This window comes from Salvelinus fontinalis, chromosome 38 (assembly GCF_029448725.1).
Source record: "Salvelinus fontinalis isolate EN_2023a chromosome 38, ASM2944872v1, whole genome shotgun sequence".
In the NCBI taxonomy this organism is placed as follows: Eukaryota; Metazoa; Chordata; class Actinopteri; order Salmoniformes; family Salmonidae; genus Salvelinus; species Salvelinus fontinalis.
This window is the reverse complement of record NC_074702.1, coordinates 17,432,268-17,447,577: the sequence shown is the minus strand read 5'-3', so window position 1 is coordinate 17,447,577 and position 15,310 is coordinate 17,432,268. Positions and strand designations below refer to the sequence as shown.

General features: G+C 41.7%; 1 protein-coding gene across 7 annotated transcripts in view; it reads left to right on the top strand.

The window, feature by feature from the left end:
- The window catches only part of LOC129837593 (oxidation resistance protein 1-like), a 215,484-nt gene that overhangs the window by 127,080 nt on the left and 73,094 nt on the right, over positions 1 to 15,310 (top strand). The window contains exon 1 of one of the 7 annotated variants that reach the window (XM_055903881.1): positions 8,777 to 9,103. The exons of the other annotated variants lie outside the window; for them this stretch is intronic. Coding sequence (XP_055759856.1) covers positions 8,965 to 9,103 — 139 coding nt within the window. The 5' untranslated portion in view covers positions 8,777 to 8,964. Of the gene's footprint in view, positions 1 to 8,776; positions 9,104 to 15,310 lie in introns of those variants that run through there. 7 annotated transcript variants of the gene reach the window in all.

The window sequence follows — 15,310 nt, the reverse complement described above, 5'->3', positions numbered from 1 at the left end:
ACAGACACCCACGGCCACAGGAGGATAGATGGATGACCATGAGCCGGGGACAGGGGGACTGGGGTTTATAGTCACTGGTGAAAGATGGCTCTAGCTCTCACAATGCAGTGATCTATCACAACAGACCAGGACAACTGCGCTGTCCCAGAGGGAAAAAGAGGAAGCAAGGCAACGGATGCAATTAGTGTGGTGGGCTGGCGGTGGCTGTGGCTGAGTCACAACCAAGCTTTGCTTTCGCCCTCTCCCAACACTCAAGATGCTCTCCAGTCCAGTCTTGTACGTTGGGTTTAATATAACTAATCTACAGATGGATGCTTTTTTTTCTGGAACCATTTAGAAATGGTGAACAATAACATTTATGACATAGTATTAGTTTTGTGATAACATTTATAGTCAACAAAAAGTTATTTCAGTTTGTCTTCAATGTGCAGAGTGTGTTTTAACTTTGTTGAGTTGAGGGTTTTTTCCAAGCCAATTTCTGCAGTCCACACGAACTGCATAATTTTTTAACAATAATAAATCAATGTTTTAAATCTAAAGTTTTGATAGTTTTGGTCTAAAATCTGCTACTAACTGAACCGAAACAGCATAAGTGTCACGCCCTGACCTTAGTAATCTATGTTTTCTGTATTATTTTGGTCAGGTCGGGGTGTGACGAGGGTGGATATGATTGTTTTGTATTGTCTGGGGTTTTTGTATGTCTAGGTGTGTGTGTGTAGTCTAGGCATATGTAGGTCTATGGTGGCCTAGATTGGTTCCCAATCAGAGGCAGCTGTTTATCGTTGTCACTGATTGGGGATCCTATTTAGGTTGCCATTTTCCAGTTTGGTTTGTGGGTTATTGTCTATGTGATGTTGCATGTCTGCACTCGTGTCATTTAGCGTTCACAGTCGTTTTGTTATTTTGTATAGTTTGTTCAGTCTTCTTATTTATTAAAAGGGAAGATGTATATTAATCACGCTGCGCCTTGGTCTCCTCTCTACGACTTTTGTGACAATAAGTTTCATGAATTGTGGAAGAGAGAACCCTGACGCATCAAAGAACACAATTGACTGTGACAAGAGGCATATCTTCTAAAAATAGAACCGTGTCTCTGACGGGATGATTCTCCTTTGCCAACTTCTTATGGCTGCGGGATCGATATGACAACAGCCAGTGAAAGTGCAGGGCGCCAAATTCAAACAACAGAAATCTCATAATTAAAATTCCTCAAACATACAAGTATCTTATACCATTTTAAAGGTAATCTTGTTGTTAATCCCACCACAGTGTCCGATTTCAAAAAGGCTTTACAGCGAAAGCACCACAAACGATTATGTTAGGTCACCGCCAAATCACAGAAAAATACAGCCATTTTCCCAGCCAAAGACAGGAGTCACAAAAAGCAGAGATAGAGATAAGAATAATCACTAACCTTTGATGATCTTCATCAGATGACACTCATAGGACTTCATGTTACACAATACATGTATGTTTTGTTCGGTAAAGTTCATATTTATATCAAAAAATGTCAGTATACATTGGCGCGTTATGTTCAGTAGTTCCAAAAACATCCGGTGATTTTGCAGAGAGCCACATCAATTTACAGAAATACTCATAATAAACGTTGATCAAAGATACAAGTGTTATACATGGAATTTTAGATCCACTTCTCCTTAATGCAACCGCTGTCAGATTTCAAAAAAGCTTTACGGAAAAAGCAAACCATGCAATAATCTGAGGTCGGCGCTCAGAGCCCAATCATGACAAAAAGATATCCGCCATATTGTGCAGTCAACAGAAGTCAGAAATAACATTATAAATATTCACTTACCTTTGATGATCTTCATCAGAATGCACTCCCAGGAATCCCAGTTCCACAATAAATGTTTGATTTGTTCGATAATGTCCATCATTTATGTCCAAATAGCTACTTTTGTTAGCGAGTTTGGTAAACAAATCAATATTCACGAAGCGCGTTCACTAGTTGCAGACGAAATGTCAAAAAGTTCCGTTACAGTCCGTAGAAAAATGTCAAACGATGTATAGAATCAATCTTTAGGCTGTTTTTAACATAATTCTTCAATAATGTTCCAACCGGAAAATTCCTTTGTCTTCAGAAAAAGCAAATGGAACGGGAGCTACCTCTCATGTGAATGAGAGAGTACCAGCTCCTGGCACTCTGCCAGGCCTCTGACTCAATCCACTCTCATTCAGCACCCCTTTACAGTAGAAGCCTCAAACAAGTTTCTAAAGACGGTTGACATCTAGTGGAAGCCTTAGGAAGTGCAACATGACCAATATCCCAATGTATCTTCAATAGTGGCTGAGTTGAAAATCGACCAACCTCAGATTTCCCACTTCCTGGTTGGATTTATTTCTCAGGTTTTTGCCTGCCATACGAGTTCTGTTATACTCACAGACATCATTCAAACAGTTTTAGAAACTTCAGAGTGTTTTCTATCCAAATATACTAATACTATGCATATATTAGCAACTGGGACTGAGGAGCAGGCAGTTTACTCTGGGCACCTTATTCATCCAAGCTACTCAATACTGCCCCCAGCCATAAGAAGTTAAGGGTTCTTTTCTCCCAACATCAGGAGAATGCTGACACTGAATAGTAACACTTTGCTTATAGTGGTGATATGTACCATTCATAAAGCATGTATGCATGACATAAAGAGGCAATAATGCTGTGGTAATGTTAGTTATAGCTAACCTGGTTCTAGCAGCAGTGACTCTGGTAAGGCAAGGCAGCTGAGGCGGGGTCCATCTCAGCCCCAGTAATGGCCTTGAACACTAAATTGACGACCTACGAGTCTGTGAGAGAGCGAAATAATTGTCTGGGGTATGATTGGTGGCCTTGACTCCCACACTGCGAGCCCATTGGCCAGGGCTGATGAAGGGGCTGGGTAATTGCAGTCCCCGCTCAGACTCTGCTCTGCAGCTTACAGTAACTACCGCTACTGAGGTTAACCACAGAGAGGAGAGCAAATGGTATATCATAAAAAGGCTCTTGTTATAGGAGAGCATTAGAACTCCATTTTGTATGAGAAAAGACAAAGGACTGAAAGCAGACTTTCAAGTGAGGACGGCTTGTTTAAAACCAACTGTGAATAATGGCAGTTATTAAGGTGTGCATTCCAAATGTCACCCTATTCCCTATATAGTGCACTACTTTTGACCCAAGCACTATGTGCCCTGGTCAGAAGTAGTGCACTGTAGGGAATAAAATGCCATTTGGATGACTAAGTGACATTAATGATGGTTATATAAGTCCAGTATGTGATGTAAACAGGCAGCCAGTTCCATCACATGATTCAATTTGGCATTGTCACATTCCTAACAGACATTTTGCACAACATGGATTCATAGCTTCATGAATATTCGGCACCGCTTTCTGAGAAACATAATCATCTGTTGTGATGCTGTTGTTGACAGCTTTGAGGGGCTGGAGAGAAAGCTATACTTTCCCAATGAAGAGATGTACCGGAGAGAAGGAGGTGTTGGGTGACAGGCCCGGTTCCATCTGTGATTGCAGCCATTGTGAAGACCTGTCTGTTTCTCTGAGAGACCCCTAGTGCTAACTACAGTAAACAGTCTTTGTCTCTCTCACATCCTCTTAGTGCTAACACTCTTTTTACTGGCCTCCCTCTGTTATGCTATTGTAATAATAGATACAGTTGAAGTCGGAAGTTTACATACACTTAGGTTGGAGACATGAAAACTCGTTTTGCAACCACTCCACAAATTTCTTGTTAACAAGCTATAGTTTTGGCAAGTCGGTTGGGACATCTACTTTGCGCATGACACAAGTAATTTTTCCAACAATTGTTTACAGACAGATTACTTCACTTATAATTCATTGTATCACAATTCCAGTGGGTCAGAAGTTTACATACACTAAGTTGACTGTGCCTTTAAACAGCTTGGAAAATTCCAGAAAATGATGTCATGGCTTTAGAAGCTTCTGATGGTCTAATTGACATCATTTGAGTCAATTGGAGGTGTACCTGTGGATGTATTTCAAGGCCTACCTTCAAACTCAGTGCCTCTTTGCTTGACATCATGGGAAAATCAAAAGAAATCAGCCAAGACCTCAGAAAGAAAATGGTAAATCTCCACAAGTCTGGTTCATCCTTGGGAGCAATTTCCAAACACCTGAAGGTACCACCTTCATCTGTACAAACAATAGTACGCTAGTATAAACACCATGAGACCGCGCAGCCATCATACCGCTCAGGAAGTTCTGTCTCCTAGACATGAACGTACTTTGGTGCGAAAAGTGCAAATCAATCCCAGAACAACAGCAAAAGACCTTGTGAAGATGCTGGAGGAAACAGGTACAACAGTATCTCTATATCCACTGTAAAATGAGTCCTATATCGACATAACCTGAAAGGCCGCTTAGCAAGGAAGAAGCCAGTGCTCCAAAACCACCATAAAAAGCCAGACTACGGTTTGCAACTGCACATGGGGACAAAGATCGTACTTTTTCCCTCTGGTCTGATGAAACAAAAATAGAACCGTTTGGCCATTATGACCATCGTTATGTTTGGAGGAAAAAGGGGGAGGCTTGCAAGCCGAAGAATACCATCCCAACCGTGAAGCACAGGGGTGGCAGCATCATGTTGTGGGGGTGCTTTGAAGCAAGAGGGACTGGTGCATTTCACAAAATAGATGGCATCATGAGGCAGAAAAAATATTTGGATATATTGAAGCAACATCTCAGGACATCAGTCAGGAAGTTAAAGCTTGGTCGCAAATGGTTCTTCCAAATGGACAATGACCCCAAGCATACTTCCAAAGGTGTGGCAAAATGGCTTAAGGACAACAAAGTCAAGGTATTGAAGTGGCCATCACAAAGCCCTGACCTCAATACCATAGAAAATTTGTGGGCAGAACTGAAAAAGTGTGTGCGAGCAAGGAGGCCTACAAACCTGACTCAGTTACACCAGCTCTGTCAGGAGGAATGGGCCAAAATTCACCCAACTTATTGTGGGAAACTTGTGGAAGGCTACCCAAAACATTTGACCCAAGTTAAAAAATTTAAAGGCAATGCTTCCAAATACTAATTGAGTGTATGTAAACTTCTGACCCATTGAGAATGTGATGAAAGAACTAAAAGTTGAAATAAATCATTCTCTCCACTTTTATTCTGACATATCACATTCTTAAAATAAAGTGGTGATCCTAGCTGACCTAAATTTTTACTAGGATTAAATGTCAGGAATTGTGAAAAACTGAGTTTAAATGTATTTGGCTAAGGTGTATGTAAACTTCCGACTTCAACTGTATGTATATAGTGCTTTTCAAAGACCTAAAGACAGTTGTATGGAACACGGTGTATGGAACACACTGCTCGATAGAGTACTGAGAAATGTCATCTTCACACACATATTCTAACTAGTGTCATTGACACTTATTTCAGTCCATATGCGTACGGTACAGAACCTCAATCACCCTCTCTCTTAATTATTACACAATGAAACGCGGGTTGTTTGTGTTTGCCAGCAGGTGCATTGTATTGCATGAGTGATTTTCTTTTTCAGTTTTTTACATGTTGTTTTATGTTGTTGAGAAATGCACAGATGTTTGTGTGTGTGCATGTGTGTGTGTGTGTCTGTATGTCTGTGTGTGCATGCTTGCGTGTGCATCTGTGTATGTGTGTTCACAATGTGTTGTGAACAGGTTATGTAAGCAGACGGTTGACGGGGGAGCTGCCTGTGGGCTTGTTGTTTCATAATGAAATGCTTCCTCTTCTGGGGATTATACAGCCAGCCTACCTAGCTCTCACTGGAAACTGGTGAGATGAACACTCTGCCAAGCCTCAGCACCACTCTCTGACGATGACAAAGCCTCTCTCACACACACACACACACACACACACACACACACACACACACACACACACACCGATGACAAAGCCTCTCACACACACACACACACACACACACACACACACACACACACACACACACACACACACACACACACACACACACACACACACACACACACACACACACACACACACACACACACACACACACACACACACACACACACACACACACACACACACACACACACAGCCTGCTAGGCTAGGGCTTACAGAGGCAACTGGTAACACTAGATCCTCTGTGCATGGATTCCTGTACAACAAGTTGTATTGTTTGGTAATGAAGAGATTGCTTAGAACCAGAGAGACAAGTAGTTACCAATACAAACCTTAGCTGGTCCTCTTAACTAGAGATTCTTACAATCCGATACATTTATATAATGTATAACAGTTGTTAATATGCTGAGCTAGTAAGCAAATGACAGAAGTTAGAATACACTCTAAGGTCCCATTAGAATGGATAGAATGGCAGTAGATTACTCGTTTAATCAGATACAAACCTCCTTAATGTTGTTCATGTGAAAGGAGAGATACATTAAACACCCAAACTTAATGTTGTTCATGTGAAAGGAGAGATACATTAAACACCCAAACGTAATGTCGTTAATGTGAAAGGAGAGATACATTAAACACCCAAACTTAATGTCGTTAATGTGAAAGGAGAGATACATTAAACACCCAAACTTAATGTTGTTCATGTGAAAGGAGAGATACATTAAACACCCAAACTTAATGTTGTTCATGTGAAAGGAGAGATACATTAAACACCCAAACTTAATGTTGTTTGAAACCGAGTGAGACTTTAATCTCTTCACTCAATAAGGCTCATTTTATTTAATGCCTCTGGATGTTTCATAAATGACTCTACACAGGGCTGAACAGGGCTGAATAAGCAGACTGTGTTACAGTTCAGTCGGTCTTCTGGATGGTACATAGCTATGGTCCAGGTCGTTAGTGCACGTTCGTCCACTAACTAGAGGAGGAATGCACACTAATGCCCTGGAGCAGAGCTAGATGGTATGGTGAGAGTGTATCTAATTCTTCCTCTATTAGGCTGCAACAGACAGAGCTCAAGGAGGAAACCCAATCCCCCTCTGTGTGTGGAAGTACCAGATGATTTGATGACTGTTCTGGGCAGCTTTACAGCTTTAGTAGCTATATATTACAGAGCAACAAGCTCCAGGTGGTGGTCTGTCCAAAACCCATCACAACAACCCTGCCCCGGGCCAAGCGTCCCAGGGGCCCAGACAGGGGATGGTGTTCAAGGTCACTATGGAGCAGAAAGCAAGTTGTAATCCCTCAACTAAGAGCTCATACTGCAGGCAGCCTCATCCATCATCATGTTCACCTTGGAACTTGGAACTTTACCAGTGTTATTGACTGAGAGTTCATCAATCAGTCTGTCAAATAATTTGTTGCAACGTGTGTTTATAAAATGGGGCCAGACAGAGAGGAAGCCAAATTGATTCTGTGGTACTGTTACAAATCAATGGTAACAGTTTACTTAATCTCGGCAACCCTGACTCAAATCTCTTGTGAACACTGGCCTTTTGTTTTACTCTTTCACAACAGACTACACTTTACCAAAAGCCTGCATTTACAATGTTTTATAACTTGTTGTAAAGTACCAAAACACTTCCTTAGTAATAGGAGGAAACCTTGAGAGGGGCCAGACTCTGCCTGACTCTGTTTATATGGCTCTGGATGTACCCATGTTGACCTATGGCTTTGTCAAAATTTTGAGTAAATCTGTCACCCATCCATGTGCTCCTAAAAATAATAGGTGATTTATAAACCCGGCTGGACTTTTCATTGTAAACAGCAGATGGAGCACAACATACTGTATGTCTTACCTTAGAGAACACGGCCATTGTATCTATTCATTCGTTTAGACGACTTTTATTTCCAGTTCAGGGTTTTAAAACTAATTTGTCTTTCTCTCTTTCATTTCTTACCATATCTCTGCTAATGAATAATGAATTGGACTGTTTCCAGTTTCCAATTCTGCTCCCCAATTAATTCACCTTGTCCTGGTCTGTTGGGTTCTTCACTGTTCCACACACATTGACCCATTCCAAATGCCATCTCTTCTTCCCTTGGTGTCTGAAGAGACACTTATATGCCGCAGGCGAGTCCCTGGCCTTATGCTGTATGGTGGGACACTTATATTAAGTGTAGTGGCTGCCTGGCTATGTGCTTTCCTCAATTGAATACAATGTTATTAATATGAGAGTGAGATTTGTTCAGTTCCCATGATTGTCATGCATGTCATCTTTCAGTAAAGAAGTGCAAGTTGCAAAAATTGAGGGAAACAGTCATATAGGGGTGAAACAGAAACCCTCCAGGGCGAGTACATGCCATAACATAAAGGTTCAGACTTCTCATTCAGGGAGACAGTCACTAATTTATAAGACCTAAATAACCATCTTGATAATGGACTTACCACCTCTAGGCCAAGGCATAGGCTAAATATTAGAATATAAACAATATAACAATGCCCTATAACAATGTATAACAATAAACATGTATTAATTGCATAGGTCGAATATTGTAGCTATTTAATGTGCTTTAGGATCTTGTGTTTTTCACAACCTTTTAATAGAATTGTTCATCATTGGGGCGGCAGGTAGTCTAGTGGTTAGAGCGTTGGGCCAGTAACCGAAAGGTTTGAGCATCAAATCCTCGAGCTGACAAGATAACCATCTGTCGTTCTGCCCCTGAACAAGGCAGTTGACCCACTGTTCCCCGGTAAGCCGTCATTGTAAATAAGACTTTGTTCTTAACTGACTTGCCTAGTTAAATAAAGGTTCAAAATAAAAATCAATAACATGTATTCATTGACTGCAGGGCACTGCTTGACGCCGACAGGTAAGTCATAAGGGAAGAACAAGTTGTTTCAGTTCCTATTTCTGCGTCTGCTGAAGTGTGCTGGTTTCACTGCATTACACTTTTTTAAAGACTTTTATCTAGATCTTATCGCGATTGAGTTATGACAGTGATTTCAGAAATGGCTTCTTTTTAAACGGTTGTTAGTGATAACTAAGGTGCATCCATCCATGTTGTAATATTCGTTCCACAGTATGGACTACATTCTGTCTGTCAGGGTCGCGCTGTCAAACAGAATCTGGCCTGCCTCGACCTCGACTCGGGGAAATTCCGTTGGCTCTTCCGCAGAACATTCTGGATCTGTGCACGACAACATTACCAACATTAACACAGGTGTGAGTATAGACTTGGAGCCGAACTTGTTCAATCTATCATGTGTAATGTTTCAGAGTTCAGACTACCGTAGATAGTCAGTCAGTGTTCATTGAATTTTTTACATTTTAACAACCTACAGTACATTTTCAGTAGCGTATATTTTCAGTAGCGTTGGCATAAGGTGAACAATGACAATCTTTAAGCCTGTGGTAATGCATACTACTACATTAATTTAACACACACACACACACACACAGAGAGAGAGCTCTGAGCAGTTTCCTCATCAGTGGGCCAACGCTTTCTTGACTTTACACATCAGTTCATGTAAGGGGCCTAGCCTGCTCATTCATCACAGACGGGACAGAAGGCTACAGAGGGGCTCTTCTCAGGCCTGACTACCTGCCTCTCTCCTCTCTGTAGGGCCATGGCCTGCAGCCACACACACACACACACACACACACACACACACACACACACACACACACACACACACACACACACACACACAAAGTCACACATACTGTCTGCACTAGGGAGAACTAGAGAGACTCTTAATGAACTGGCCTCAGTGGCGTTTGATTTCCCAGGAAGGCACAGTGGGCAGCAGAGCATGCATCTTATTAATCTCTGTCCTAATTAGACCAAACTATTATCCTGCTGACTGCTACAGAGCCCGCTTTAGCTCAGCTACAATACACATCCTTCTAGTGTCTCAGCTGTACTACACCAGTGTCTATAATACTTTTTGAAATCTTTCAAACACTTTGAGCGTTTATTTTAGCTTGCCTGGAGTGCTATGTGGGCGAGGACTGGGGATGGTTCTAATGGTTCTATAGCTACAGGCAAGCTCTGTCAAGCACAGCTAAAGTATTGGGCATGATTTCAAATAGTATTTGATCCCAGGTCTGGAATAGGCCTTCACATAATTGGATGTCTTTTTCATAATGGTGGATTTTTTTTTACAACCAATTGTGTGTAATGTTTCATTTTGATATACTGTGATGGTGATGGATGGTGTCTGTCTTTGTGGGGAAGAGTTGTTAGGCTGTAGTGAATACTCAGGGAGAAAGGTGTAGACTCACACGCAGAGCACAGCAGGTGTTTATTACGCCTTCGCAGAAGGCAGGAATCGTGGTCACAGGCAGGCAATGGTCATACACAGGTAGGCAAACAGGCAGGGGAATCAAAACTAGGACTGGTTCTCACAATCGAGCTAGGAAAAGGCTTAGTAGAGTCAAAACAAATAATACCTCACAAAGGCACAAACAGAATGAACTGAACTAAATAAGGAGCTGATGAGACCAGGTGAGTAACTAACACAGATGAAATCAATGCACAAAAATGAAAGACAGGGCTACGTTCAAGAACACAAAGAAACAGAACACAAGGTTGACTAAGAAAATAAATACAGAACCTTACATAGGCCTATATCATATTGGTTTTTGATTTCATCTTTCTTGGAGTATAGGTGTCATTAGGGATTTATTTGTATGGAGGAAAATAACTTCATTAACAATAGCAACTCACATTGAAATGCATTTAGGGCAAAAAAATATTTCCATATTCAATTTCCATATTTATTTTGAGCATCGCTGGTTAGGTATGTACAGATAGCTAATCTGATTGAAGATTTGTAATGCGTCACTGGTTTAGCCCCAGTGTGTCCTCACAATAACCCAACAAGCAGTGATTAATTCAATGATCATTAATGAAATAAACTTACAGATGCTTTATAAGGGTGATTGAATGTCGTCGGGAGCAATGATGCTTTGATGTAAACAGGCGTAACAACCTTTGACCTTTCATTGTAAACAACAACTGCATCATACTGTCATCATGTGCAGCAGTGCTTTAGGCTACAGCACAGTGTTTGTATTGGCTACTTACTGATATCGACTAGCTACAATTCAACATGTTTAGTATGCCCAAATGGAACTAACATACATTCCTTTGAGATTCACCGCCAGTCCATTTAAAGCAACGGGTTGCTGTATGATATACTGTACATCAAATAGCATCAAAGGGAAGGTTGGGTCACTAGAAAAACATGAACAGGGGAGCAAATTCATCCAGTAATATTATATTAAGATATTATTATTGGACACTTCTGTTCATTAGATCTCTCTGTTACCTAGATACCAACAGTAGACACCTTCACAACAATCAAAAGCAACATTTGCAGCGATGCATCTATCTGACCCGGCATGTTAAAGGGCGATCCCACTGAATTCTGACCAGGATGCAATGGCAGCATTATTTGTTTCTAATCTTTTTTAGAGTTAATGCCTAACTGACAGGCCAGCAACCGCAGCCTGGTTAGGAGGTCAATGTCTGACCCACCCTCCTCTTAATATCTGCCATGACTGTTTGATTAAGCAACACTCATATCCAACATCTTCTCAATGTCTTCTCAACCAGAATTGAAAGACGTGTTCACTGTTTACCCAGACTACCCATGAGCCTGAGCAACAACCCAATGCATTTCAATATGTTGTGCCAAAGTGTGCTTTTGTGAGTAAAAAAAATCACCTTTATTTAACCAGGTAGGCCAGTTGAGAACAAGTTCGTTCTCATTTACAACTGCGACCTGGCCAAGATAAAGCAAAGCAAATGGAATAAACAAGCGTACAGTTAATAACACAATAGAAAAAAAGAAAGTCTATATACAGTGTGTGCAAATGGCGTGAGGTGGTAAGGCAATAAATAGACCATAGTAGCGAAGTAATTACAATTTAGCGAATTAACACTGAAGTGATAAATGTGCAGATGATGATGTGCAAGTGGTATACTGGTGTGCAAAAGAGCAGAAAAGTAAATGAAAACAATATGGGGATGAGGTAGGTAGATTAAATGGGCTATGTACAGCTGCAGCGATCGGTTAGCTGCTCAGATATCTGATGTTTAAAGTTAGTGAGGGAAATATAAGTCTCCAGCTTCAGCGATTTTTGCAATTCGTTCCAATCATTGGCAGCAGAGAACTAGAAGGAAAGGCGGCCAAAGAGGTGTTGGCTTTGGGGATGACCATTGAGATATACCTGCTGGAGAGCATGCTATGGGTGGGTGTTGTTATCGTGACCAGTGAGCTGAAATAAGGCGGAGCTTTACCTAGCATAGACTTATAGATGACCTGGAGCCAGTGGGTCTGGCGACGAATAGGTAGCAAGGGCCAGCCGACTAGAGCATACAGGTCGCAGTGGCGGGTGGTATATGAGGCCCTCCGATTTGACACACTGAACTCTATCTGAAAAGTAGTTGGTGAACCAGGCGAGGCAGTCATTTGAGAAACCAAGGCTGTTGAGTCTGCCGATAAGAATACGCTGATTGACAGAGTCGAAAGCCTTGGCCAGGTCGATGAAGACGGCTGCACAGTAATGTCTTTTATCGATGGCGGTTATGATATCGTTTAGTACCTTGAGCGTGGCTGAGGTGAACCCGTGACCAGCTCGTAAACCGGATTGCACAGCGGAGAAGGTACGGTGGGATTCGAAATGGTCAGTGATCTGTTGATTAACTTGGCTTTCGAAAACTTTAGAAAGGCAGGGCAGGATGGATAGAGGCCTATAACAGTTTGGGTCTAGAGTGTCTCCCCCTTTGAAGAGGGTGATGGCCGCGTCAGCTTTCCAATCTTTAGGGATCTCGGACAATACGAGAGGTTGAACAGACTGGTAATGGGGGTTGCAACAATGGCGGCGGGTAATTTTAGAAAGAGAGGGTCCAGGTTGTCAAGCCCAGCTGATTTGTACGGGTCCAGGTTTTGCAGCTCTTTCAGAACATCTGCTATCTGAATTTGGGTGAAGGAGAAGCTGGGGAGGCTTGGGCAAGTAGCTGCGGGGGGTGCAGAGCTGTTGGCTGGGGTTGGGGTAGCCAGGAGGAAAGCATGGCCAGCTGTAGAGAGATGCTTATTGAAATTCTCGATTATCGTGGATTTATCGGTGGTGACAGTTTTACCTAGCCTCAGTGCAGGGAGGAGGTGCTCTTATTCTCCATGGACTTTACAGTGATACAGGATACGATAAATATTTAGCATTAAAGCAGTCAGAGATTTCAGATGGAATATTCTGGGTGGTGTTTGCTGCCCGGGAAATGTTCCTCAAGTTGTCTCTCATTCCTGTGTGATAGTCACACAGATACTTTTAAAGACTGGCTCATTTCCCCCTGTGATCTCTTTGGACCACTGTGGTTGGACAGGGAGCTTAGCTGACTGTGGTTGGAGGGTTGATGATGTCGTACAGTTGGTAGATTTCAGCTAGGATGGTGGTGAGTCCAGTGGAGATAGCAGAATAGAGAGAGGTGGTAGATATGTGATACTTACTTTCTTCTGACCAAGGCCTGGCTGGCTGCTGAGTGACACTGGCTCACTGAGGATCAGTAAAGAGAGATACTGCAGAGTTTGTGGTTCTCCTTTTAGCTGAGCTCATCACTTCTCACCTCAGGGTATTGATTCAGGCTGTAACCTGAGAGGTTTCTTGGTGTTGGAGATGCAGCAGTCAGAGATGCAGAGAGCCATAGGATCAACAGGTGAGCTCCTTCTCCTACTGCATTGATCCACAGGCAGAAAGGGTTACATTCCAGTGTCCACATGCATTCAGCCTACTTATGTAGAATGCATGTCAAATACATTGCTTCATTCTGAGCAGTATGCTAGTATGGTTATTGGTGAGAATAGAGCTTTGGTCTGGGGAGTCTAGGGTAGGCTACTGGGGTCCTTTGGTCCTTGACAACAGACCAGGGGCTTTTTAGTGACTATACATACAGTATTACTGTGGAATGTTTATATGCACAAGCCTCAGGTAACAAGAACATTGTTATTACATAGTTGTTCAGGGTTTTGTGTAAATTTCTTCCCCACATTTCTATTTATCTAAAGATGTAATAAAATTATATATATATGAAATCTAAATGTATGTTAAAATTGTAGAAAAATCCTTTTAAATATTTCATTTAAAAATCAAAAATATATACAGTTGAAGTCGGAAGTTTACATACACCTTAGCCAAATACATTTAAACTCAGTTTTTCACAATTCCTGACATATAATCCTAAAAAATAAAAATAGTAAAATTCCCTGTGTTAGGTCAGTTAGGATCACCACTTTATTTTAAGAATGTGAAATGTCAGAATAATAGTAGAGAGAATTATTTATTTCAGCTTTTATTTCTTTCATCACATTCCCAGTGGGCCAGAAGTTTACATACACTCAATTAGGATTTGGTAGCATTGCCTTTAAATTGTTTAACTTGTGTCAAACATTTCGGGTAACCTTCCACAAGCTTCCCACAATAAGTTGGGGGAATTTTGACCCATTCCTCCTGACAAAGCTGGTGTAACTGAGTCAGGTTTGTAGGCTTCCTGTCTCCCACACGCTTCTTCAGTTCTGCCCACAAATGTTCTATGGGATTGAGGTCAGGGCTTTGTGATGGCCACTCCAATACCTTGACTTTGTTGTCCTTTAGCCATTTTCCACAACTTTGGAAGTATGCTTGGGGTCATTGTCCATTTGGAAGACCCATTTGCGACCAAGCTTTAACTTCCTGACTGATGTCTTGAGATGTTGCTTCAATATATCCAAATAATTTTCCTGCCTCATGATGTCATCTACTTTGTGAAGTGCACCAGTACCTCCTGCAGCTAAGCACCCCCACAACATGATGCTGCCACCCCTGTGCTTCACAGTTGGGATGGTGTTCTTCGGCTTGCAAGCCTCCCCCTTTTTCCTCCAAACATAACGATGGTCATTATGGCCAAACAGTTCTATTTTTGTTTCATCAGGCCAGAGGACATTTCTCCAAAAAGTATGATCTTTGTCCCCATGTTGCAAACCGTAGTCTGTCTTTTTTATGGCTGTTTTGGAGCAGTGGCTTCTTCCTTGCTGAGCGGCCTTTCAGGTTATGTCGATATAGGACTCGTTTTACTGTGGATATAGATACTTTTATACCCGTTTTCTCCATCATCTTCACAAGGTCTTTTGCTGTTGTTCTGGGATTGATTTGTACGTTTTGCACCAAAGTACGTTAATCTCTTGGAGACAGAACGTGTCTCTTCTCCTGAGCGGTATGATGGCTGCGTGGTCCCGTGGTGTTTATACTTGCGTACTATTGTTTGTACAGATGAAGGTGGCATTTGGAAATTGCTCCCAAGGATGAACCAGACTTGTGGAGGTCTACAATTTTTTTTCTGAGGTCTTGGCTGATTTCTTTTGATTTTCCCATAATGTCAAGCAAAGAG